Genomic DNA, 26,966 nt, shown 5'->3' with positions numbered 1-26,966 from the left:
CCACAACAGTCTTCACCATTAAGGAGGATGTAGCTGCCGTTTGAAAGCACCTGGTACGTAGGTCTAAACAAGGGGACTAGAACGCCCTTCAGATAACAAGCTAAGTTTGCAGCAGACGCGTTACACGCCCCGTGCAAGGACAGCTGTTTACAAACCATCGAGTGGCTGACTGAAATCTTGCATTCACTACCGCTAAGAAAGACCTCTTTCATGCCACTGAAGCATTTGTACGAGAAGGGACGCTCACAGCTTTTCATATCTGCCTACTGGAATGTCTTTTAAACAGGAGATTAATTGAAGTGTTCAAATAGGCAGATTAATAACCCCATGTATTAAGCACTCAGCAGATGGTATGTCGGCCACAGTAAAAGGCAACTTCTCTAATTTCTCTATGTTAAGCATGACATAAGTCGCTTCCTTCTTAGCCATTAGTTGTTGTTGTTGCGTGAAGTTAAAGGAAGAAAATATTTCCCTTGCACTGACATGCTGCCAGGGAACGCGACCCACCTTCAATGTTTGAAGCGTCCAACCCAACTGCATAATGGACCTGATTTGACTCTGTCCATGGTGTAAAGAAGACCTATCTGATTGTATAATGTCTATAGCAGAAGCGACAATATTATTTATGGTATATATCCAGTCGGACAAGGTGTTAATCCCATTATCCACAACAGCTAATGCCTTTTTTAGATTTTCCTGATCTTTTTGCCTTAACCGGGCAGCAGCATCTTGTTGAGAAAGCTTCCAAATTTCATTATATACTGCATATAAGAAACGCTTCCTACTTGGTGTTCTGGGGCCTAACAGGAAGTCTTTCTAAATCAGTGGTGTTAGACAGGAGACTGGGGTGTTCTCTAACCGCATCTAGTGAGGATGATTTTAACCATTGCTGGAACAATTTTCCCACACTATATGTTGTAACTATACCTGCATGTTGATATATAGCAAGAGTCTGGCCTACTCGTCCTAAAACCCCCGAGGAGTTAATAAAACGTTGATGACACCAGTTGGTATGTATTGGCCACAATAACCACCCCCCAGGACGTGTCAATGATGCATTAACCGTACTATTCTGGACCTATACATCACGCTGATTGTCAGTTGCATTTGTATATTTTTTCCATTTATAAAACTTTGCGGGGCAGGTATACTGGGCATGTTTAATTCCTTAATTTTAGCTAAGCCTAAACAACTTGTCTGTTTCATTTAAAAAGATCATTTGAACAGGAATAAGGCATGCTCTAAACAAAGCTTCTTTTCCCTTAATTTGCCAATTTCTTGTTCCCCACACACTTTTCAGTTCAATCATTTTCAGCCAATATTCATAGCCTTCTATCGATAACCAGGAAACAAAGGATTCCGAATATATACATTTTGTATTGGTCATTAATATAAGTATATTCTTAGTAGGTGGTACTTTAAAATAATACGACTCAGTATTTTACACGTTGTGCCCAGAAAAATAAGCAAACTTTTCAGAGTTTGTTTTGGAACTCCCCTGTGGCGGAGTCGGGCAATGTTCCCTTTGCGTATAATTAAAAACAGTTCTGGGGCTGCTCGCTCTATGTATGGAATGGTGCCAATAATAATTATAGCAAAACATATCACCATAATTTTCTTTAAATTGGTAAACATCTTCATTTTCAAAGACAGTATAATGCAATTTAGTCATCATAGAATCAACTGTTTTCACACCCCAATCATCAGAAACAATGCCTGGTATTACTATATCATTCATTGATAGTTTGAACACATACGGTATTTGAATAACTTCCATGGGACCATTTATATCAAACATTACTTTGTCCCAAACAATCCCATCAGGAATTGGTACTGCGGAAATGTTCACAAAGGCTAAGTCTCTTCGGACTTTATGTGATGAAAAATGTGGTTTTAAAACCTCCTCCACCAGTTCAACTGTTGATCTTTCAGGAAGAAAGTGACCATGTATTAATAAGAAAAAGTTGATGACAAAACCAATCCAAAGTAGAAAGGCTAAGACAGTCAAAGAGAGCCATAGATAGTTCCATGGAAAGATAAAATACGTTTCTTTAAGCCATTTTTTTAGCTTACGTGCACTTGACAAATCAGCTGTCGAAGAGGCGAATGAGTCTGAGAAGTCATTGTTGAAGTCGGCAAAATATCCAGAGGCAGTTCGTGCAAATGGCAGAGCCGTTGTCAGTGGTGGAGTTGGTGTTTCCTGTGGTGGCACACTATAGATAGCACCATCCGTCTGTGTTGGAGTTGAGTCAGCTTGGTCAAATATTTCTAAATTATTTGACGTTAGTGGAACTAATGCAAGATCATCTTCCACCCTCCCCAAGTTCGGAGAGGTGTCGGTGTTGGTATATACAACTTGTAGAGGAACTTCTTCGCCAGTAGTGAGAGGGATTCAGGAACTACTGGATGTTCCTCTTGGTCGGCTGTGCAGGATCGGCCACATGGTGTAGTTTGACATTGTCGATGGAGACAAAACGATTTTCTTTGGCACCTGCCAACGGTGGTAGAATTACAGTTCAGGTCCGTGTATCCCTAGTACTGGGAGTGGTGCTCGATAAGAAGGGCCAAATTCCTTTTTTCACAGTGACTTTCTCACGTACAAGATCCCCAACTTTTGGAATCCAGTCGGTAGATGTTACAGGTACATCCTCGATTCCTGTGGAGGCGGCACTGTTAGAAGAATTATCATCACAGAACTGTTGCAGTTCCTGTAAGATAGTGACACGTTCATTTATGTCTAAAGGTGTTTCTGCTGCCTCCACGCCAGGACCATCAAGATCCGGAACATACATTTGAGTTCCAAATAGGCACTCATATGAAGTACGACCCCGCAGGGACCTTCTAGGCAGATTATTTAGTGCTCTCTGGTCTCCATATAGCTGATTATGCCAACTACGACCCGTACCTAAGGCTCTGGCTGTTAAGGATTGCTTTAAATCACGGTTTAATCGCACCACAACACCATTTTCCTCGGGATGAAATGGAGATGAGTACTGGAGTTGGACCCCCAACGAAGCCATGGCGTCCCTGAATACCCTTGAGGTGAACGCAGGGCCCTGGTCCGAATGGAAAGCCACAACCGCATATGTACCGATAAAGACTCGCAAATCTTTAATAACAGTCAGAGCGTCAGCCAAGCGTTGTGGCCACACCAATACAAATCTGGAGCATGAATCAACAGCAACTAAAATATACTTGAATGCACTATCTAGTGTTAGGGGACCACAGTGGTCCAAGTACACACATTGTAATGGTTTGTTAGAAATTAAGAGGGCTGTCTGCGACGGGCGCTTGGCAGTGGAAACTTTAATTTGTTGACAGATGTCACAACAAAGGACATACTGCTTGGTCTCTTTGTAAAGACCTGGCCACCAATAACAGGCCTGCAAGATCGAAATTGTAGCCGCCACACCAGCATGGGCAGATGCCACCCCCTCATGCGCTTTAATCAACCCTGGTCTTATTTCTTTGTTGGGAATGTCCCTTATGCCTACACCTGGTATTCTAACTTCAGCGTTCAGGCTATCTCCCATTCAGTAGGAATATTTATTAGGAAATCCTTTAGGATAGGGCTTACCGTCAGCCGTAGCTGTCACGGCGGCCCAAATGTCTGCGTCCGGTTTGGAACTCGGAGTCACTGCAGCTACAGCGGCCACTGTGACTGCTGACTTTGCGGCTTCATCAGCCAATGTATTTCCAGGAACGTGTATCCCAACGCGCTGGTGTCCAAGTGTGTGTACAAAGTGGACATTTGGTAGCGTCTCTTTCAGATCTGCTACTTTCCCCCACAGAAGTCTGTGTTTAATGGTGTTGCCTTTGGAATCTCCGAACCCATTCTGGCGCCAATAATGCAGGTATTTATTGAAGAACTGAACACAATAATACGAATCACAAACAATCAGCGTAAGCTGTGCAGGATCCGTGTTTTCCAGTGCCATCAGCAGAGCTTTCAGTTCTGCCAATTGTGCTGTGCAATCCCCTAGGGCTTGCATAAAGGTATGTAGAGGACAAAATGTATTGCCTTCCATGTAGCCACTTACGACTGCGCACGCAGCAGAATATTGGTGTTTAGTTCCAATTGCAGGTTGTGCTGAGCCATCGGTGTACACAACTCTATGATATTGTTCAATAGGCAATGTATTTGCTGGAACTGGGTATTCTATTTCGTATTGTAAAAATTCTTGAGTTTGTAACTTTGGGTCAAAAATGTAGTCTACATCAGTGGCTGTCAGAGACGTAGCCCATTGTATCCAACGTGGATGTAATGCTTTTGCATTTGGAACACTGGCTTTTGTAACAGCCTCTAGGGCTGGGATCTGAGAAACAACAATAATGTGTTTTCCTTGGGCAAGAGGTCTTTCTTTAATTACAGCCATCTGCACAGCAGTGAGAATTTTCTCAGTGGGAGCAAAGCGTTGTTCTGCCGCTAAACATAAGTGTGATTTGTATGCAATCGGGACTGTCTCACCTTCATTGAATGTCACATAGGTGAAACCGATGGTCCCAGCTATTACTCTGATGACCAAATGTGTTTTTTTTTGTCCCTTGTGTGTAAGTGTTGTGCTGCAAGCATGTCTGTTTGCAACTCTCGAAGAATGCGTATATGTTCAATTTTCCAGAATTTACTTGAAAAATCGGGATGTATTAGATCGTGTAAAGGTTTTATGCGTGTAGCATAATCTGGAATGTAAGTTCTGCCAAAATTTAGGAAACCCAATAGAGATTGGAGTTTTTTAAATCGTATTTGCTGGTTGTAACTGTGCGCATTTCTCTAAGAGTTGTGGCGCTAGGCTCTTTCCTTCACTTGACAGCTCATATCCTAGGAACAGGACGCTGAGGAAGACCATTTTTGTTTTTTTGAAGTTGAATTTGAAGCCAAATTCAGCAAATCCGACAACAATGCTGGCTACCCGTCTTTCATGTTGTAGTAATTCATCATTCGTTAGATAGATATCATCTACATAGGACAATGCTCCAGGGTCAATCTAGTGCAAAATCGCAGTAACACAAGTTGCGAACAGTCCTGGGCTGTTCTTATACCCCTGAGGTAAACAACAGAATTTTTTCTGGGAGCCTAGTGCACTGAAACTTGTTAAGTCTCTACTGTCAGGCTCTTTATTCTGGAAAAAAAAAACATTGGAAATGTCCAGTGTTGTTTTGTATTTTTTACGCACTATATTGTTCATTAGTGCTGTGCTATGCAAGTTTTGGACAGCTTAAGTGTGTGTATGACTGTTTAAATGTCTGTAGTCTAAGACTATTCTAGATGAATGGTCTGGTTTAGCTACTGGGAATAATGGATTATTCATTGGCGAGACACGGGGTTCAATTACGCCCTGGTACTCTAATTGCGTGAGTATTTCTCTCACCAGTGCTTTTGCTTCGTGTTTTACAGGATACTGCGGTTGCGGTGGAGGTTAATTTTTAATTGGAATTGCATGGTAGGGGGATTCTTTATCCCATCCTATGTGATTTCTGTATAATGTGGGTGCTTGTGCCAAAGCCCATTCAATGGAATAGGATTCGGCAAGTTCCTCTGGAACAAGGGGCGAGAAGGAAGGTTTAATAACATCTTTATATGGGCAGGGACAGACAAATTCAGGTGGCCAATATTGTTCGGCCAACAAAACATCATATATGTTTACTACGCGATACCAAAAGATTGCGTCTATTATGCTTTCAATGTCTCCTTCTAACCGTAACATTACTTTATACACCCTATCAGGCATGGAGACACGCATGTCCGCAGTCTCTACTTGTATAAAGTCATCAGTTGCTTTCACCTCCAGATGCTCTAGAAGACTCCGGCAAACTATTGTGATCTCTGCTGCGCTGTGTAGCAGTGCTAGAGCCCATTTCTTGTTCTTCAAGAGGACCCTCTTCCTGAGTGGCATGTCAGACTGTGACTGCTGCCACTTTTTTTTCTTTTTGAATTGTGGTTTTTGTTGGGTGGGTTCCTCTTCCTTTTTAACAGAAACCTCAGAAGAGCGTTGTGATTCCTGTCTCGGTTTCACGTACTCTCTTCCTTCGCTCTGATCGCCCACCTCTCTCATTTGGTTTTTCTGATGAGTACAGAAAGGAACGAGATTGGCGTTTATCAGTATATTGATATCGATCAGGCGTTTTTATATTGTCTCTATTTCTGAGATTATATCTGTTCTGCAGGGTCTCCTTACGCGGAGATTCACCACTCTCTTTTTTTTTTTTTAGGAGTTTGTTGCTTTTTATATCAGCGTTTATTAGCGCAGGTGCTTGCTTAGGGGAATCTTTACTCTATTTACCTTGAAATTGTGTTTTTTGTGGTCTGGCCCCTAGACTATCTCGACCAATACTTGAATAGGTCCCTGCAATTATTATTTTAGGCAGCTCTCGTTCCTGATCCTGTTGCGGAACGTCACGGAGCCGCATGCGCACTGCAAGCGCCACCGCTTCCTCTTTAAGATTACTTAAAATGATTGAGGATACTGTGGCAAAATTGCCCATCAATTGCATCCCTAAATCTAAGGCCAGGGCAGCCCCGTATTCATCTTGAATTTATTTCAATACCTCCCGTAAATTGGCAAGTGTCGGTGTTCCATGTGCGGTTGTATAGAGCGCGGCAAACACCGTGCCCCAGATATTACAGTTATCTACTATAGGGACCATCCCAAAGGGCAAGCACATTGTTAATATTCTATGTTTTCCTGTGGTCCCGTATGGGGAAATACTGCCTCCAGCGCATTGATCTTTTGTGCTAACCAAAACGGAGTTTCCTCTTGTTTGGCGGGTACTTTACCCATAATCTAATGTACAGTCGCAGGATTTATACCTGGCGTTGCTGCATGTGGATGTGCTGGAGCAGCACGTGCTGGGTTTGTATTTAATGTGTGCATTACAAATTGTACTCATCGTCTATATATCGCTATTAGTTCAGTATATAAACGACGAACCTCAGCTACCGCTAAATTTGCAACCGCAGGATGTGGTGTATAAGTGGCCAATAAAGGCCAGGTACGACCGCCCTTACTTAGAGGACCGAACCTTACTGGTAATATTTTGTGGGGTAGGGCGCCATCAAGCCAATTATTATGTTCTTGATAAGATAGAGGTATTTCTAAATATGCGTATGCTCTGTATTGTCCAGGCGCATTTGCAGGTGTATATTGGTGAAATGTATTCGTGTTCTCATCAACTGCTGGAAATGTGACCCAAGAATAAAAAAGTTCTGTTCTATAGGCTACATGGGCATCCACCACAAATGTGACTAGACCCTCCCTGCGCCATTAGGCCATTCGCTCAGAAATGTGTAGTTAGAGGTTGTCTTATATTAACCGCTATTTGTACCTGCTGTGGATTCGCCATTGTAGTGACTCTATAAGTTCAGAGAAGGCACACCAAATAGGGCTTTCCTTTTAAGGTTCAAGCTTGAACAACCTCCAGCTGCAAATAGGATAGCCTACGCAGCTGGGGTGGAAATCCTCAGTACTACGGACGTCTCTGCATACGGTATTGAGGTATCATTATATATAATGAGACAGAGATACTCCGGAGGACCCGACAATTAGAGTCTGACCAAACGTTGGCGGCGCCATGTCGCATAGGCTCTCATTATTCTAATGAGACTACTGGATTTTGAGCAGCAGAATCGTCTGCTGTGTGGGAAACTGAATCTAACCCACTGCGGGTGACACCTGTCACTCTAATCCGAGTTTTGCTCCGGCTAACCAACAGTGCCTCATCTCTACCAAAGGATAGGGATGATTGGGCAGCCGAACACATGACATACTAGGCTTCTCGGGGAAGTCGTGGTCACTCAGGTCGCATCCGGTTCTCTCATTTACAATTCAGTCTCATATATAAACGACAAACATAGGCAGTATATATTTCAACAATGAGTTTAATAAAACAACTGCATCTTAGATAGCAAAGCGTGAGCTGCAATAACCAGGACAACACAACATGACAATATTAAAATTGTGATGAGAAGAGTGAAGCATAAAAACAACGCTATCATATTGTCACTATGATCGATGGACTATTTCCTAACTAAGTTATAATCTGAGCACAGCATGTTAAGCTCTAGTTCTGCCTTTCAGGTTCCCCTGGGAAGACATCAACCCCCATACCTGAGCAAAGGCCTGTGGTCTGCGTTAGCATCTGTAGTGAAGCAATCAGCATACAGTTGTGGTTCCCTGGCTGGAATCTCCCTCTAACGTGTAAGGGACAAGGAAGTGTTTATGCAATAACACAGCTGATGTTCTGAGAAAATGTCCCTACGTAAGGATGTGTATTTTCTAGGAATGTTGGAGACTAAACTTCTACCACGTTCACTGGCAATGTGCCGAGCTGTAGCCTTGAATGAAGCACAGAGTGATCAAGAACAGAGTGCTGGCCTAGGCAAAAACAGTTAGATAGATGAAAATAAAACAAGACCGTAAAAATGGTTATTGTAATAATATTAAAGCAAAGCTGAATAAAACATATCTAGGTTAAAGTGCACAGCGGCCTAGTGTGTTAAAATAACGTGCATGGAGCTATAACTAAAATGGCTACACAACAACACTAGATGCTGAATTTAGCCACATGACATGGGGATGCCCAGCACTCCAGAGTTATTGGAATGTAGCTCTAAATGTCTCAACGTGGCACTCGGGCACACCCTACCCTCTACAATAGAAACTTGCCTCCTGGCATGCTTTTCTTGACCCAAAGCGCATGGAGTGGGCACTAGATTTCTGGATCTGGCTCTTGCATTAACTAGGCACAGAATTGCATTGGCATGGAAGTCACGGATTGGTCCGTTAGTGGAAGCATGAGCGAGTGATGTCTCCACATGGGCTAGGGCTGAAGACAATATACTTCGTAGGAAGTATGCCTGGGGAATCAGGAGGCTTCCTATGTCAGGGCTGTGGGGAGAGGTTTTGGAGACCAGGGAACTTCAGGACGGAGACATGGTTACCGAACAGAATGACTCAGATGATGATGCAGCGGGGAGCAGAGGAGGGAACATGGGGTAAGATGCAGTCTGGGTGGGACCCCACAAGAGTAATGGTAAATATCAATAGGGCAGACCCTCCTAACTGCGCAGATATATAAATATATGGCACAATTAGCCCCGACAAGCTGATTATTTTATGGGTTACACCACTACTCCCTTCAGTTGGACATAATATCTGAATGTCTGTGCTGGCCAGACATGTTTTTAAGCTGCCTGGAGACAGCCAGCTACTTATCCCCTAGATCCTAGACGTTAAGCCACCAAGGGTTCAGCTCCTAAAAACTCCTCGTTTGTTAGTTACACGTTTATAGTACTTTATAAGTCATTGGTCATTTCTCCTCGAAGTGCTCAGATCCCTAGCACTATCCCAGAACCCCTGAAAATCAGGATTTCAGAATCTAGAGGAGAAACCATATAGCCAAAACCACATGCACCGAATGCCTCAGATTAAAGCAGTATCATCACTCACATTGGAGATCAGTTCCCCCTCCACCCCCCCACACCTCAAAAACACTAGTGCTGGAAATATGGATGCATGAGTAGAATGGAGAATAGGAGACAACTACAGAAAAACTGTGTGAGACTGCTTCCTATGTATTGTTGGTTATTATATGGAGCTATATGCTCTAATCATGTGAGCATCATCACTGTGCAAAATTGTCCTCATGTTTTTAAATGCTAATAAAGATATATTTAAAAGCACATAAAGTGGGTTTCAGGTCAGCTCCTGCTCATGATTGGATGGCTTTGTTGTCCAGTTCAATTGTTTCTTCTTGATTTGCTGATTTTCCAACCTATTCATGTTTGTCTCACCAAGGAGCATTTCTGTCTCAAAGGCTTCTGACTGGTTGACTTGAATCGTCCCACTACTAAAGTTGCTTGTTTTCAAGAAAGTGATTGTTTCTTTGTCTTTCACCAATCCATTGGACTGCATGTGTTTTCTTGCTATCAGTGCTGGGTGCTACATCAATTCACTTTCCCCACATTCTCACTCTTCACTCGGTTTTGCTTCCCCACTTTCCCCAGCTCATCTGTTCCTTCACATAGCTCTCCCTGTTCAACGGCTTTGAACAATAATGTCACCCACTGTTAAACTTTGTTGCACCCCTCACCTTTCCAGCTTGGCCCCACAGGCCTCATCTTCTCTTCCTCCCAATAACTCCTTTCGGCTGCCACTTTTTGCATGCTATGGCTGAATAACCCCTTTACAGTTTCTCCTGCATGCTCATAGAAGGAAGAGCAGCACCTTCAAACTCTTCAAAACAACTACAACTCGCAGGCACATATACTGAGTCATACCCAAGAGTGCAGTGGAAGCAATGAAACAGACCCTTCTCCATCACAAAAGGGCCTTTTGATGCCTGTTTTCTAAGACAACCATGAAAGAACGGCCCACTCGCATGCCTATATTTAGGTCTGTGTTGCAGACCACTTGTTAAGACATGCTTCCACTTCCCTTTGTGCTTTTGGGCTCCTCCATAGATCCTCCTTGATGGTTCCAACTCTTAATCACTTCTAAATATTCAGGGGCACCAGATCCCCTACACACTGAACTCTCCTTTTCCGGCGATTTGTGCGGCTTAAGAGAAGTATGAACAAAGCATTGCCTGGGCCAATAGGTTTCAAGGCTTCGCCAGTGCTTGTTTAATCTTAGAAGCTGTTTCCCAACACAACCAAGAAGTTATGAGTTATATATACACCCTTGAAGTAGTGACCACCTACTTCAAAGTGGGTGGTCCCTGTGCTCACTACTGTTGTAGGCACAAAGCCTGTCCATAGTCAGCCGCAAGTTGATGTCAATACAAGAGATGTTTTAAAATATTTGGTATTCGTATCGCTGTCCCTTTTTTGTGATCATTAGCCCAAATTCTAAAGATGAGTATTTTAAATAAGTTAGTGAGTGGTTTGTCCTGTTTGTGTCTGCAGGAAACGCTGAAGTTGTTAATTCTTAAATAGGGACACTGGGGGTCATATAGTGCACAGTTTCTCCTTGGCTTTAGGGGATTAGAGTTTATCTGAAAAACTGTTTGGTTTAGAATGGGGTCAGTCACATGTCGGTACATTGGTATCACGGATTCTCACTACGCATGACCAACCTTTCAAACCCCTATACGATAGCTTGCAACATTCCCCCAAGGCTGCGATCTTTTTTTGGTGGCTACTTAAATCACATGAATGAAATGTACGTTTAAGAGTGAGGTGGTTGTCAAAAAGGGTGTGCAAGTACTGAGTGGGATAAAAGAAAGTCATACTTGCGACCTTGCCTTGTATAACTGGGCCGTAGAAATCTTCTCTCTCGCTTTTAGCAGTTTGAGGATGATTTCCAGATAAGCTCCTCGCAGGAAAAGACTTCATGAAACGCCAAGGCATTTAAATGTACTTACCACAGACAGCAACTGATGAGGGGAAACAAACTTCTTCACTTGTTCTAAGAGGAAAGTGTCACTGTTTGGCAGGGTCAACCTAGACCAGCTGCTGTTTGGTATCCCCCGGATATCACATTCAAATCTGCTCTGTTCTTTTTGCAAGCACACAGCTCTTGCTGAGTACACACGTTCAAGTGAATACACTCAGCAACATTTTTCTCTTGCTCACAAAGCAGATTTTGTCCAACATTGTGCTGTGCCACCTGGAGTTCTGTAAAATCTTGTACATAGTGGTTCCCAAGGAGAACATGACAAAACTCCACCTCGTCCAAAGCTAAACAGTTAGACTATTTCTGGGCCCTGACCAGATGACTACAGCATTAAAATCCTTACTTTGGCTCCCTGAGGAGGAAAGGATATCCTTGAAGATGCTATGAACATCTCACCAAGCATCCCAGTCATAAAGCCCCAAACGCACCAGAAACCTAATTGTTACTTCATAACGCCCTGTATCGTGATATCTGCAGTAGAAAGTAAAATCATACACTTAAAATGACCGCTTTACTCCAGGTTAATATGAACATCGTCTCCAGTCCTGAACTTTTTACTCACAAAGCATGTTATTCAGTTTTTAATCTTATTAGAGCATCAGAAGCAAAACAGAACTACAATACTGCTAGCACACAGAAGCTCAGGACTGGAAACCATATCTGGAAACCATGGGCCTGATTTAGGTTTTGGCGGAGGGAATAGTCCTTCACAAATGTGACGGATATCCCGTCTGTCATATTACGATCCCCATAGCAGATAATGGAATTGTAATACGGCAGACGGGAAATCCATCACATTTGTGACAGAGTATTATCCTACGCCAAGACCTAACTGGCCCTATATCTATAATTACCTTGAGGGACGTGCTCAGCTTACAATACAACCTGATTTGAAACAAATTTGCAAAGGAGGCAAGACTCTGGGTACTCAATTCCTAGAGATCTGGTAGTTGAGAACTCCATACTAATAGATCAGGAGGGACTTTACAGCTTCCGAAAGGGGCTGAAAACAAATCTCTTCCACCAAGCTTACCCAGTCTAACGAAGAATTGGAATACCGTTTGTGTAGCTGTGGCGGTTTCTTTTTATCCCACCATTTGTACCCCACCCTGGGATTCTCCACATTGCTATCTTCTTTCAACTTTTGCAGTGGCTCATGCCACACTACAAGATCCAAAAACACTCTTGTGAAAATAACATTTTCTTTTGGATGGAGAACACCTTTCTTGTATTATGTCCTCAGTTTAGTGGGAGCCAATTACCACCAGAAAGATTTGGTAGTGGCTGCTTGTGCAAACACAGGTGTAAGCACAGTTTAACTCAAATCCTCCCTAATGCTAAAATGGGCATAAAGGATATAAGTTACAATCACAATCTTTTTACCAACTGTAAATGACCCATTTCGTGTGTTGTGGGGCCACAGACAGTTGCTGCAGGAGCACCTAAGGCAACAACACTATATTAAAGATTAGTCTAACATACGTCCAACGGTATCCTTGCCATATCTGTCTTTCAGGGAGACCAGCCTCACACATGACTGACGCTGCCTCAGGCCTATATGTGGCCAACTCACAGTGGGTGCCTGCACTAAGATGTGTTCCCTCCAAATATTCAGTGGCACCATCTCTGATCAAGCTGTGCTGCACACCTTGTGGTACCCATGAAACATAAGGCCTGAGATAGTTTTGTGGCAGAGGAGTGAGGTGGGTGTCTGGGAGGTACCAACCCACTACATAACGCTATGGATGTTGCAGTGCAGCATGGTGGCTGGGTGAGGGCAAACAATCCAATGTGGGAGCAAGGGGGCCTGCTACAATCTTAAATTTGAACCTGACAGTAGCACCTAAAGCTTTAGTAATAACCAAATAAATAAAAAGGGGATGACTTGTGCCGGAAAGGTGGAACCAGAATCATCCCCGGACCTGCCTACCCTTCAGAAGCATTGATTTGATGAAACATTGCCCTAGTCCACCACTAGCCAGACACCTTCTGTATAGTCACCAAGGATATCTCATTCATAGCACCAGTCTCGTATCAGCATCCTAGTCTGTGGTCTTTTCCACAGAGCCGAACATGAATAGGTTTGTCCTACTGTGCCTACAGCTTGTCCACTTGTTTTCACAGTGAGCACCACCTGGCTGCTTTCCTAGTGATGTGTTCCTAACTATATTTGGATAAACAAAGACATTTCAAACGTGTTCAAACACCCAAGAATGACACCAATAGACACCTCCAGCTTGTGCATACAGTTTCACATGCTGTCTCTGTTTTCCTGAAAGGTACGTCCCAGTTGAGGCCAGGAGAATTAAACGGTTATCGGATCCCGTTCAATCCAACAGCCACAGGCTGTGGAGCTGCAATGAGAGCAATGTGTATTGGCCTCAGGTGAGGAATGTTTGTATCTGTCGCTCTATTTTCTCTTGTGCTTCCTGTTCTTCCTCTCCATCTCCTTATGCTTTTATTGTACTTATATTATTCAGACTGAATTCCAGCCATTCCTATTAGGCTGCTTCACTGCGGGGGGCGATGAATGTTGAGCGATTTGATATACTGTTGAGCTCCATAGGGATCTCATGCAGACCCATATTAAATATGCTAGGCTGGTCTCACATTGTATTGTGATGTGTGCTGTGGATCTCTGTTTTAGTCTAACACTGTGTAATGTTGCTGTTGCAAGATGTGTTGTTGCGTTGACAGACCAAATTTTCCACCACTTGTCTTCAAAAATTTGGTTTGCTTCCCCTGCAGGTATCCCCGGCCCTCCGAGCTGCAGGACCTAATTCGTGTCAGCGTGGAGAGTGGGCGCATGACCCATCATCACCCCACTGGTAAGGGCTCTGATCATGAGACGACGAGGAGTGAAGCTTTGCTTATTGAAACTGCTCCTGTCCTAGGTTTAGTTTCCTGTGTGGTTTCTTTCTCTTCTGTGCTCTTATCACATGTCTGAAGAGAAGTTATGTAGTATAAGTTGAGTATGGTTGGTCTTTTACATGTTGTTTTCATGTAAGTTTTATCCTCCTGTTGCTCCTCCCACTGCTTTTGTGGTGTTGCATAGGGTTTCATGTATTCCATAAGAGCTAGTTAGTAGTCTGTCTCAGAGACCTTAACCATAGCAGTAGAGCTGTACTCCAGTTACTGGCTAGTAATTGCTGATAGCCATCGTGTTCCTCTCTGCTGTGTGGTCTGTTTAGGCTATTAGGTTCATGTTGACTTTGTTCCACTGCCAGTTGTTCAATAAAGAGTGAGTGGCACAGGAGAGGCTCGGGTGCTCAGGACATTGTAGTGGTTCGAGGTATGGGGCACAGAGAAAAGGTGCATAGCACTAGCATAAAGACCTAGCTCAGGGGTTGCCAGCCTTTTCTTTAGTGAGAACTACTTCTGATCAGTGAAAATCATTGTGAGCTACTGAAGGCTAAACAACTCGTACATGGTTACTAGACATCCCTACTTCATTGACTTTAAGCCTAATGTCCTTAGAGCCAAATAATATGGTTTGAACAAAATACTTTGATTAGGAGCACTGTGACAGGGCTGCCATTCATGTCAGTAAGAACATGGTCCTTGGGGATGTATGACCATGTGTGCGTATGAATTGGATATATGTGTATGGGTGACTGAGAGTGTGTGTTGTATGTACTTTTGTCAACAGGACATACCTTTCACCATATGTGGCACTGTTACATATATAACACAAACATACAACTGTTTTTGTTAAATGGGAAACATTTAAAGTGCTGAAAATGTTCTGCAAAAATGTTCAAAGTATGGAACATTTTTTGCACTTTAAAATTTCTCCCATTTAAAAAAAAAATGACTGTCTTTTTCAGTTGTACATATGGCATAGTGTCTACTGGTCACTGGGAGCAAGAGGCCTGCTGTTTGTCAATGTGACACTTTGAAATGAGATCAAACTGAATTCTCTCCATTTAACAGCATTCGGAAACATAATTTTGTTCTCATTCTCCAACATTGAGTTGAGAAGGACTTTTATTTAAGAGTTAAATATCTCTGAGCTTCAGTTCTTCATCTCTGTGCCCCAGCTTGATCCTGGTAATAAATCCGACTGAGCACTGCTAATTATCAGGCCCTGCTCTCTGCAACCTAATAATCTAAAGTAAACACAACCTTCCCTTAACTTTAAAAGGAAAATGTGACCCTGTGATTAGAAACAAATAAACTAAAGGCTGGGAGCTAACCTGAAGGATCTGGAAGCTGCTAGTCGCTCACAATTGACTGATTGAAGACACCTGATCTAGCAGGATTACCTTGGATTGGTTAGTTGGGAAATCTAGTAAATTCCCCTCAACAGTGAAGAGGTATGTTTTGTTTTGTTAGTTATAAACTATTTCTCAAACATGTATACTTCTAACACTGGACACTTGTCCTTTGACAGAAGCTACCGAATCTATCATTAAAATAAAAAACGCTGGGTTTTGTTGCTTTTGTAAAAAGCAAAATAGGTGCGCATGGACCTGAGAACCAAAGGGATAACATTCCAGATTGGGGAGAGAAGCATGGAAAGATCTGGATTGTTATTCTATTCTGTTCAAATGGTGGAACAGCCATGGGTGTCAGACAGTGCTTAATTTGTAAAATAAGTGCCTGGGTTCACAAATTTGCTCAGATGTTGCTTTCGGTACTGCAGGTGGTCTTGATGCTGAATACCACGGATGCGTAATCTTGATTCCACCTCATGTTTGTTAAATCCATCACAAAAAAAACACTCACCCCCTCTAACTCCAGCCCATTCTTTTTCGTCACTAAAGAAACCTGTGCTTAAGCCTCTGGTAGCGTGGTGCAAAAACAGTCAGGCTTAACTTAGAGGCAATATGTAAAGCATTTATGCAGTACTCAACATCAAAACAGTGAAAACACAAGAAAAAGGCCAAGCCAATTCAGAAACAAATAGAATACTTTAATAAACAAAATGGCACTAAATGACAAAAATCCAATCAGTAGAACAGTAGTTATGAATTTTTACTGTTGTAGGTTCAAAATAGCAGCCACTGCGGGTATCTGGTTGTGCCGGACTGAGATAAAGTCACAAATTTAGGCTGACAGGGATGTAGCACAGGATAGATACCAGACCAGGTTTGACTTTGATGCTCAGTGTGGGCCTGCAGCGCTCTGTCTTGGTTCCATTGAATCTTCCTATTGAGAGGAGCTGTGCAACTGCATTGAGCTGTGTCAAATTAAGTAAAACCTTGAGATAGGTAGAAAGAAGTGCATTCTGACTCCAACCAGCGGAATGGTCCAGGATCTTGAGACAACACTTGGTGGTGGGGGGTGCGAGGATCAGAATTCACTGTCATAGAGGCAAGCAAACGGGGCCAGGTCAGGTCTAGTTGTATCTAGTCAGATGGGAAGCAGGAAACGCCTCTGGAACTTGTTGTATTCCTTTGGTTTACAAGGCCGTCAGCTAAATGACCCTTGGAGTAACTTCTTGTGTCCTATGTTAAAGACAAGCAGGTCCAGTCTTCCTTTAGGTTTCAGACAGCAGGGCAGTCCTTCTTCTGGGTCTTCACAGGTTCAAGAGAGTTCTGAGTTTAGGTTTTGAGGAGCCACTTTTATGCCCAGTGCCAGCCTGTGGGCGAGGGACACCCATTTGTCTAGCTCCAAAACTGGTTCTAGTCAGTTCCTCCTTTTCCTCTGGGGTTGGTTTCAACCTGGCTAGTGAAAAAGACAGGGGCATGCCTAGAGGCAGGTTCTTCTGTGTGTGCCAGAGCAGGTCCCTTTGCCGTGTAATCAGGGCTGGGAAACAGCTCCTCCCTAGCTATCCTGTTAGGAAGTCCCACAACTCCTGTCACACAGATACTTTGCCTACTGTCTGGGAGCGCAATACACATCACACTGCAGGAGAGCCATTAGCAGTGAGGTGTTTCTGGGCAATGGCAGAAAGGCACATTTGGCTGAGGCATTAAAATGCCAACTTTCTAAAACAATGGATTAAGCCCAGTTCTTTGTGACTGGGGTGAATGTTTGCATTGTTCAGTATTCTGTCCATCATCTGCTCGTTTTGCTTTTGTCTCCCTAAGTGGGAAGGGCATGCCCAGATGTGGGTCCCGTGCTCACTGCGCCCGTGGATTCAAGCTAGCATGGCTGACTAAGGCTAATACCCTGAAACCGGTCCCAGGATGCTTTTTTCCAGTCCAGGGAGGACTTGGCTTGGCAGTTCAGGTTAGACTGTTCCCACGGGGAACAGGGTCGAGACTGATTTGCATATGGCTGGGTCCAAAGTGGGGTGGCGTGCTGGGCAAAAAAATGATTGATTAAACTCAGATCTTTGTGACTGGGGGTGAATGTTTGCATGGTTCAGCATTCCGTCCATCATCTCTCTTTTAACTTTCTAAAAGTGGCATTTTTAAAATGGTACTTTAATATTACTTTCAAAATAGTACTTTGAAATCCGACTTTACAGTTAGGTTGGATTTTAAATTCCTTTTACAATAAATCATTGAGTCATTTTTCTTTCAGCTGGTCCCAAACTGATGTTATGCATTATAAAAAAAACTATAAAGTGCCCTATTCCTTTTCTATGATAAAGCCAGCCTTGCTGCAGTGAAACATTTTATTGGAGATTTTCATTGCCATGATATGTAGAACTTAACAACTGTCCTACCTTTTAAATTCCATGCCCTCGCCCTGTGGGCGGGCATTTTTTGGTGTGTCTAGCCTGGGGTGTATTATAAGTATTTGAAAAGGACGGTTTAGGCCTGGAAAGTGTTTATTTTGCCAGTTTGCAATGGCAGTTTTAAACTAGCAGGGGCTAGGCATGTTTTACAGGGCCACTGTAGTGGGTGCCACAATGAGCTCTGCAGCCCACTTTTGGTATTGAATTTACAGGACTTGGGTTCCTGCAGCACCATTTACTAGGGCCTTATAAGTAACTCAAATGTGACAATTTGGTGTATTCCAATTTTATCATGTTTAATATGGAGAGCACAAGCACTTTACTACTGGTTAGCAGGAGTAAAGTGTGCAGTGTCCTTTGACCAATAAAAACGGATTCAGCTGAGGAAGGCAAATATCTGTGGGAATACCATGCAAAAGATGGTCCAACAGAGACAATCTACATGATCGTGCCCATCAGATGGGGGTTACACAAATACATGGCACACATTATATGTCACTTTTTTCCCCTCCACTTTCCTTTATACAGCTACTGGTCATTAGTCCTGCCTTTGTCCCATGTTCTCACATATACTTTTTCACTGTTCTTGTGTAAAGGGGCCTTGCTCAGTATACCTTCCCTTGTGCTGTACAGTGGTTTTGCTTGATTCTCCTGGTCTTGTCCTGTATGTGGTCCTCGCTCACTATCCCTCCCCTTGTCTTGTATGAGTTTCCCAATCAGTATTGCTCCACATGTCCCTGTAAAAAAAAATTCTTGTGCCATATTCGACCCCGTCCTGTATCATGTTTTCACTCAGTATCACTTACCTTGTCCTGTATGAGCCTCTTGTTCCATTTTTCTCCCTTTTGTCTGTAAAAGGTGGTTGCTCATTATCTCTCTGTTTGTCCTGTATGTTGTTCTCGCTCTGTCTTTCTTCTCTTATCGTATGAAAGGCTGTTCCTCATAGCTCTCCCCTGTGCTGTATGTGGTTCTTTACACTGTCTCTCTCCTACTATCATGTGAAAGGTTGTTGGTCACCATCCTTCCTCCTGTCCTTTATTTCGTTCTACCTCTGTACCTCATCTCTTATCCTGTGAAACGTTGTTGCTCAGCACCTCGCTCCCATGCCCTGTATGATGTTCTCTCTCACTATCCTGTTCCTTGTTGTGCACATGCTTTTTTGCACTGTACTTCTGGTCTTGCTGTATTTGACGTTTTCTCTCTACATCCCTGTGGTCAATTGATTAAGAGTCCAGTTATGGTGCACCTTACATGTGAATATGCTTATTATTTTGGTGGCTAGGTCTTGGCCTCCTAGAGATGAGATGATATCATTGTGGCTTCCTAGATTCCAAAGGTTTGCTGGGCAAACCAAGTTTTCTGGGCTTTCCTGAAGACAGCATGGTTTTGTTGGGGTCTCATAAACTGGTCAAACGTATTCAAGAGCTGTGTTCCCATCACATATGGAATCTGCTATTCCTTAATAGGAGCGAACCTAACCTGGCAGATGAGTAGGCATGTACCAAAAGTATCCAATGGGGTATACTGGAGAGAGTGTATTTTTGGAGAGTATTTAATTCCTCCCCAGCCCCTGCTTAGAGGACTTTGTTTTTGCACTCCACATAGTATTGTACATTTCCACGTGTAACTTTTGGAGACATTTCATCAATTCTGATATGCTATCCAGTTTTTCAGGTTGAGGCCCAGTCTGACAACATAGTTTGTCTTCTGCTAAGTTGTCAAATTTGACTATTCAGTAGGCTGGTGTGCATATCATGATAGTCCAAATTTGTCATGGATAGTTCTGCTCAGAAGCTGGTTACAGGAGCAGAAGCATCGTTCTCGGGTTATTCAGTCAGAAGTCTGAAAACTTAAATACATCGCAGACGTCTAAGGAGGAAAGAGTTCCTGCAGCTGTACAGGATGTCTGGGTTTTTGGCCTTTTATACAGGTATTGGTGCTTGCATAATAAAATGTCTGTGGGAAGGGCTCTCACTTAAAGCCTGATTTAGAGTTTGGTGGATGGGTTACTCTCTCACAAACGTGATGGATATCCTGCCTGTCTTAATACAAGTGCCATGGGATAGAATGCACTTCTAATAAGGGGCAGTATAGTCGTCACATTTGTGATGGAGTACCTCTGCCTCCTACTCCTAAATCGGGCCCTTAATAACATTGACCTAGCATTATACAAGGTTAGTGCTCTGCATCACTGAACGTATGTGACAGTGGCTGTCATACAGTAGCCCTTTCCCAGACTGGACCAGACTTTATTTCACTGTCCATCTAATCCTGCTACATAAGACCTCAGTATCAATTTCTTGTATCCCTATAAAACCCTCTTGTCCATTATGTTTCCTCCATCCTGTACATTTTTCTCATTCCATGCCCCTACTCCTGTTATGTACAAGGCTGTTCCTCAGTATCCCACCGGTCTACTAGATCACTGTCAGTATATCTGGTCTTGTCCTGTGCAAGGCTCCCCATTTCCATGTGCTGTAGTAGGCTCATTGAATATATGTTTCCCCATCCTGAACAAGATTTCCACTATATATCCCTCTTCTTGTTGTCCTATAGAAGGATCACTCGATGTTTCTTCCACCAACCTGCCCAAAGCTCTCACTCAGTATCCCTTTTCTTCTTGTCCTATACAAGGCTTACTCAGTATCCCATCCCCCGCCCTCAGCAAGACTCTCCAATCATTATGTTTGTTATTTTCCTGTACAAGGCTATCTCTCTGTATCCCTCGTCTTGTCCTGTAGAAGGCTACTCAGTATCTCTCTTCTTGAACTGTACAGTATATTTCCCTTTGTCCTATACAATCAATCAAACAAATTTCATAAGCGTACTACTCACCCAGTAGGGTCTCAAGGCGCTTAGGGGGGTGGTATACTACCCAAAAAGCCATGTTTTGAGGTGCTTTCTGAAGGTTAGGAGGTCCGGGGTCTTGCTTAGGTTGGTGGGGAAAGAGTTCTAGGTTTTGGCGGCAAGGTGGGAGAAGGATTTTTCGCCGGAGGTGGTGCATTGGACGCAGGGGACTGTAGCGAGGGCGAGGACGCAGAGCGGAGCTGTCGAGTTGGTTTGTGGAAGTTGATTCGTTCGTTGAGGTAGGCCGGTCCGGTGTCGTGGAGGGCTTTGAGCGTGGACAAGGATTTTGAAAATAATCCTTTTGTTGATGGGCAGCCAGTGTAGGGATCTGAGGTGGGCAGAGATGTGTTTGTGGCGAGGGAGGTTGAGGATGAGATGTGCGGCTGCGTTCTGGATGCGCTGGAGTTTTCTCTGAAGCTTGGCTGTGGTCCCTGCGTAGAGGGCGTTGCCATAGTCCAGTCTGCTGCTTATGAGGGTGTGGGTGACCATTCTTCTTGTTTCTAAAGGAATCCATTAGAAAGTCTTGCGTAGCATGCAAAGGGTGTTAAAGCAGGAGGATGATATGGCGTTGATTTGCTGAGTCATGAAGAGAGATGAGCCCAGTATGATGCCGAGATTGGGTGCGTGGGTGGTGGGTTTTGGGGGTGGTCCAAGGTTGGTGGGCCACCAAGAGTCGTTCCATGCTGTCTGGTTGGGACCCAAGATGCTGATCTTGTTTTTTTCTGAGTTCAATTTGAGATGGCTTGCTGCCATCCAGTTAGCGATTGCGAGAAGTCCGGCGTGTAGGTTATTCTTGGTGGTAGATGGGTACCTTGTGAGGGAAATGATGAGCTGGGTGTCGTCAGCATATGAGATGATCGTGAGGCCGTGGGGGCGGATGATGTTGGTGAGTGGAGCCATGTAGATATTGGAAAGGGTTGGGCTGAGGGAGGATCCTTGGGGGACCCCACAGATGGTCTTGGTGGCTGTAGACCGAAAGGAGGGAAGCAAACTCTTTGGGTTCTTTCAGAGAGGAAGGAGGTGAGCTAGTCCAGGGCTTTGTGGCAAATTCCGGCGTCGAAGAGGCGTGTGCGAAGGGGTTGGTGGCATACGGTGTTGAAAGCTGCGAAGAGGTCTAGGAGGATGCAGAACAAGCCAAGAAGTCCAGAGATGCTTTTTTCACATGCTCTCTTCCCTCTCCTTAGGGTACCTAGGTGCTTTGGCTGCTGCCCTCTTCACTGCCTATGCTGTCCAGAAGAAGCCCCTGGTGCAGTGGGGTGCTGGGCTCATGACAGCCTTGCCACTGGCACAAGATTACGTTCGAGCTGCTGGTGTTGACGTGGATGCCAACCTGTCTTCGTGGACGTATTTCCCAGAGAAGTGGGCCTGGTGAGCTAGGGGTTGATTTACATACTGTCATTGTCGTGGTGGTTTTTCAGGTTCTTGCTGGGAGGTGTACATTTGGGCAGTGACATTATTTGATGACTGTTCTGAAGTTCCTAGGAGTGGCTGTTATGCCTCTCCATCTGTGTCCTCAAGGGATTTTATGCATCTCACTCCCTCTGCAAATTAATACTTGGGGAATCTCTTTGTTTACAATTGCATCTTTTTAAAAAATATATTTTTACTGCATTTTCTCTTTAGATCCATTTCCAACATTTAGCATTTACAGTTTCAGAATATGGTAGATCTATTACACTATTGACACACAAATTAACAATAAAAACTTAACTGAGGTCTCTTCATTTGCTTAAAGGGATTTCAAATGCGGTTCCTAAACGATCGCTATTACCATGTGTGCTTAATAGACTTGTGTGCCCTGGGTAGGGTATGTTCATTTATTGGGTCTTGTGGTTATTCGCTATGGAGGGGGAGGCCCAGTTTAATAGCAGTATGTGGTGTCTGGGTTTCTTTAACTTTTGTGCCTGTGTGGGGCACTAGGTCCACTCTGAGTAGTCACTGTAGGTTACTTCGAGTGGAGGAGGCGGACGTGGGAGCGTCGTCTGGCTATGGAATTTGAATCGTCGGACCTGCTCGAAGGATGGGGGTACGCTTGATAAAATAATGTTTGTCTTAGAGTCGCCATATGTTTCGGTTCATGGCGGTTTCTCATCGCTTTTGGCCTCTAGTCTACTTATTAGAGTTTCCCATACCTCACTGCCTGCTTGCTTTTGGCCCACCCCGGCTGAGTTTCGCAATACCATTAGTTCTGCGCTAGCCCACCTCAGTGTCATGCTGTGCCAGGTTTTCAGATCTGGAGCAGTGGCCAATTTCCAGTTCATTGCTATCAGTCTTTTGTACATTACGTAAGCTAGGTCTATAAATTTTGCCTAGATGCTTATGTTTCTTGTCTCTCTGTCTCAGACCCAGCAAGCAGGATTTAGGGTCTGCTGTGAGCACCAACCCCGTCAGTTCCGATACTTTCTCCACTATCCCGCTCCATTCCCTGTGCACCTGGGCACAATCCCAAACCATGCGGTAAAAGTGTGCCAACGGGGCCTGGCATCTTGGGCAGGTTGGGTCCGAGCTGGGGAGCATTTGTTTAATCCTAGCTGGTGAGAGGTACGTTTGGTGTGTATAATTAAATTGCGTGTAGTGAAACCTAGGGTTTCTCGATACCCCCTGTGTGTGGTGTAGTGCGTTCGGCCATTCCTCTTGCGAGATCGGGGTTGGAAGAATATCGTTCCACCTTACCCGTGCCTTTTCCAGGTTGGGTGCGGGGTATTTATTCAGAGTTTTGTATAGATTCGACACGATCTTCGACTGGCTATCGTATTGCAGCATATGGTGCAGTGCTGGGGAGATCATCGGTTCTTGATTCCCTGTCCCCCACATCTTCTTGATGGAGTGGCATATGGCGTGATATGTCGTGATATGTCATGAACTGCCCAGAATTTACTGAGGTGAGGTCACGTATTGATTCAAAAGACATTAATTTCCCTTCTTCGAAGCAGTCACCTATCATCTCTATGCCCGCCTCTGTCCAGGCCACTAACAAGTGTTTTCTCTCTCCTCTTTCCCAGCCAGGGAGTACGCCCAGCTGCACAAGAGGCGAGTAGGGGAGCGCGCTGCAGTCGTTTTGAATGTATCTCTTCCAGCATGCATGCGCCACCAGCATAAGTGGTTTGTCAGTCGCCCCCTTTGGAGACCTGGTTGCCAGCCAGACGACCAAGGGTGCGCCTCACAGATTTGTTAGTACCCACGCCGACTCCGCCAGCGTGGGTCTATGTATCCAGCTCAGTATTCACTGTAGCTGTGCAGCCGCGTAGTAGCGTTCAAAATTAGGGGTGCCCAGACCACCAGCAGTCACTGGCCGCTGCAGTGTGGTGAGTGCGACGCGCGCTCTGCCCCCGCCCATATAAGTTGCAGCAAAGCTCTGTTCAGGTCGCGGAAGAAGCTCCCAGGGATCAAGAGCGGCAGTGCCGCAAAGTAATATAGAAGCCTAGGTAATATCAGCATGTTTGCTATCGTCACTCTGCCCATCGGTGATAGCGGTAGTTTGCTCCAGAAACATAGCAACCCTTTTATGGAGGCCAGTGCTCTCCCCAAATTTCCATCTCTAAGGTCCTCTGGTCTGTGATATATTTGGACCCCCAGGTATTTGAATGAGTCAAAGCACCATTTCAGGTGCCCAGTCAAGGACGTTTCTCTATTTGGCAGTGTCCGTACGGACAAGGGGAACATGCACGATTTTTCCCAAATCACTACCAGTCCGGACATCGTTCCGAATTCAGTCAGGAGTGTAATTACCAGCGGAATCGTCTCGCTTCCCTTCCGCAAATATATTAAGGCGTCATCTGCATACAAAGATATTGTATGCTTCGCCCCATTCCTGAGTATGCCCCAGCTGTCCTCCATCATCCGCAGGCGGGTAGCTAATGGTTCCATTGCTATTGCGAATAGCAAGGGGGACAGGGGGCACCCCTGTCTGGTGCCTCTAGTGATCGGGATGCTGTCAGGAACAACTCTCCCCGTTTTCATGCGTGCTTGTGGTTTGGAGTACAGTGTTTGCACCCATTGTATATATTTAGGGCCAATTCCCATTTTCCGCATAGTGACAAACAAAAAATCCCACCCCAGCATGTCAGATGCCTTTTCGATGTCCAGTGAGAGCACCATTTCCTCATGCGCCCCCGATGGAGTTCCCCCCCAGCACTCCCAGCAGTCTGCGGATATTTAGAAAGGTGTTACGTTTGGGGATGAAGCCATTTTGGTCATCGTGTATCAAAGTGTGGATGACTGGCGCCAACCTATTAGCCAATACTTTGCCCAGGATTTTACAGTCAGTGTTTAAAAGTGATAGTGGCCTGTAGGATTTAACGTCTGTGGGGTCCCGCCCCTGCTTGGGCAGGACCACTATCATGGCTTCTCTTTGTGTGGGGGGCAATGCCTTGTGGTTTCAGGACTCCTCATATACTTTCAGCAGATGAGGCTTTAAATGATTTGAGTATTTCGCGTAGTATTCTAGTGGAAGGCCATCTATTCCCGGTGCCTTATTCCTGGGCATCTGTGCTAATGCTACGTTTAATTCCGCTACACTCAGTGGGGCCTCCAATTTTTCAGCGTCTTCCTGAGATAATTGTGCTAGTTGGGATCCTGCAAGGAAGGCTGTGAGCTGTGTAGGTGTACAGGCCGCTCGTTTGGTGTAGAGGTTCATATAGTATTCCCTGAATGCCCCGTTTATCTCCGTTTGTGTGGAGGCCAACTCGCCATTGTCTAGTTTTATAGCCTCTATCGGAGACTGCTGTCGGTCCCCCTTCAGGAGCCACGCCAGCAGCCTGCCTGACCTATCTCCCTCCGACTGCTGCCGCATCGAATGATATTTATGGTCGTGCCTACGGAGACGAGAATCTACTTCTTTATATTTTATGCACGCCTCTTTTAATACGGTATAGGGTGTCTCCTCCCGTGCCACCGCTATTTCAAGTGCTCTCAATTCCTTTTCTAAGTTACTAATCTCCGAGTGCAGAGTACGCCTAACACCCCAAGTGGACGACCTGCAGTACCCCCTGACTACCACCTTGTGTGCCTCCCATTCTGCCGCCCTTGAGCTCGCGGATTCTGTTTTGATTTCCCAGTACTGCCTCAGCGCTGTGTCCAGTCCCTCTGCATATGCCTGATCTTGGAGTGCTTCTGGCTGTAAATGCCATGTAGGGATCACCGATCGGGTTCCCCCCATTTTAGTATCATTTTGAGCGGTGAGTGATCCGACAGTGTCTTAGCCAGGTATTCTGTCCCGCTCGACATTGTGCATATATCAGCAGTACCCCAAATTATATCTATTCTTATGTGTACTTTGTGGGGTACTGAGTAGAATGAGTATTCTCTCTGTCTGGGGTGTTGCATGCGCCATAGCTCGTAAAGTCTCATATCTTCCGCCCATTTCTGCAGGGGGCTTTTGGCACTTCTGTTTGTTATACCTTTCTTGGGGGGGGTTGATCTGTCCAGCGCTGCATTCAATAAGCTATTGAAATCGCCCCCCCATATGGCCGGGGCTGCAGGGTTTACTAGTAGTACCGGGGTATTATTGGGGGCGTAAATCCCTATGATCGTTAAATGTCTCCCATCTAGTTGTCCCTCTGCCCCCCTGGGTCTAATGTATACGAGGTTCGGACAAACGGGACGCCGCCTGCTATCCATATCAGAACCCCCCTAGCGAACGCTGAGTAAGCTGTGCCTGTTATCTGCCCACCCCATTTCCCACCAATCTCCTGCAACTCAGGTTCCAGTAAGTGTGTTTCTTGTAGGATAGCTATGTGGTCTCTTGCCCGATGTGGCCATGCCCCTCACATTCCACGTAACTATTTCATATTGGTGTGCATGTGCATTCGTATGTTGAGCCATGTGTTACTGTGTGATGCACATCCATCGTGCACTTCCCGGGTTACGACTTTCTTCTGGGTTTCCCCCCATTTCGTCGGGTATGTGTTTGAGACTGACATTCGCTGTAGTGTACCTTGTTTGCTGAGTTGACCTATAACAAACCCCTTAACTCCCCACTCCCCTCCCCCATTCTAACTATTTCCCCGTCCAACTACTAACACACAGTGAAACACCCCACACTCTACTATTTGGTGGGGTCTGTATCCGTATGAATACTTGTGGGGGAGCCATCT

General features: G+C 44.6%; 1 protein-coding gene across 5 annotated transcripts in view; it reads left to right on the top strand.

The window, feature by feature from the left end:
• Positions 1–26,966, top strand: part of LOC138304162 (ADP-ribosylhydrolase ARH1-like) — a 61,511-nt gene that overhangs the window by 27,300 nt on the left and 7,245 nt on the right. For all 5 annotated transcript variants that reach the window (XM_069243985.1, XM_069243984.1, XM_069243983.1 and 2 more), the window contains exons 4-6: positions 13,673–13,778; positions 14,142–14,221; positions 22,056–22,239. In XM_069243985.1, the coding sequence (XP_069100086.1) occupies positions 13,673–13,778; positions 14,142–14,221; positions 22,056–22,239 (370 nt within the window). The remainder of the gene's footprint in view (positions 1–13,672; positions 13,779–14,141; positions 14,222–22,055; positions 22,240–26,966) is intronic.

Source organism: Pleurodeles waltl, chromosome 7, assembly GCF_031143425.1.
Source record: "Pleurodeles waltl isolate 20211129_DDA chromosome 7, aPleWal1.hap1.20221129, whole genome shotgun sequence".
Classification (NCBI taxonomy): Eukaryota; Metazoa; Chordata; class Amphibia; order Caudata; family Salamandridae; genus Pleurodeles; species Pleurodeles waltl.
The sequence above is the reverse complement of the archived record's forward strand: the minus strand, read 5'-3'. Positions and strand labels throughout refer to the sequence as shown.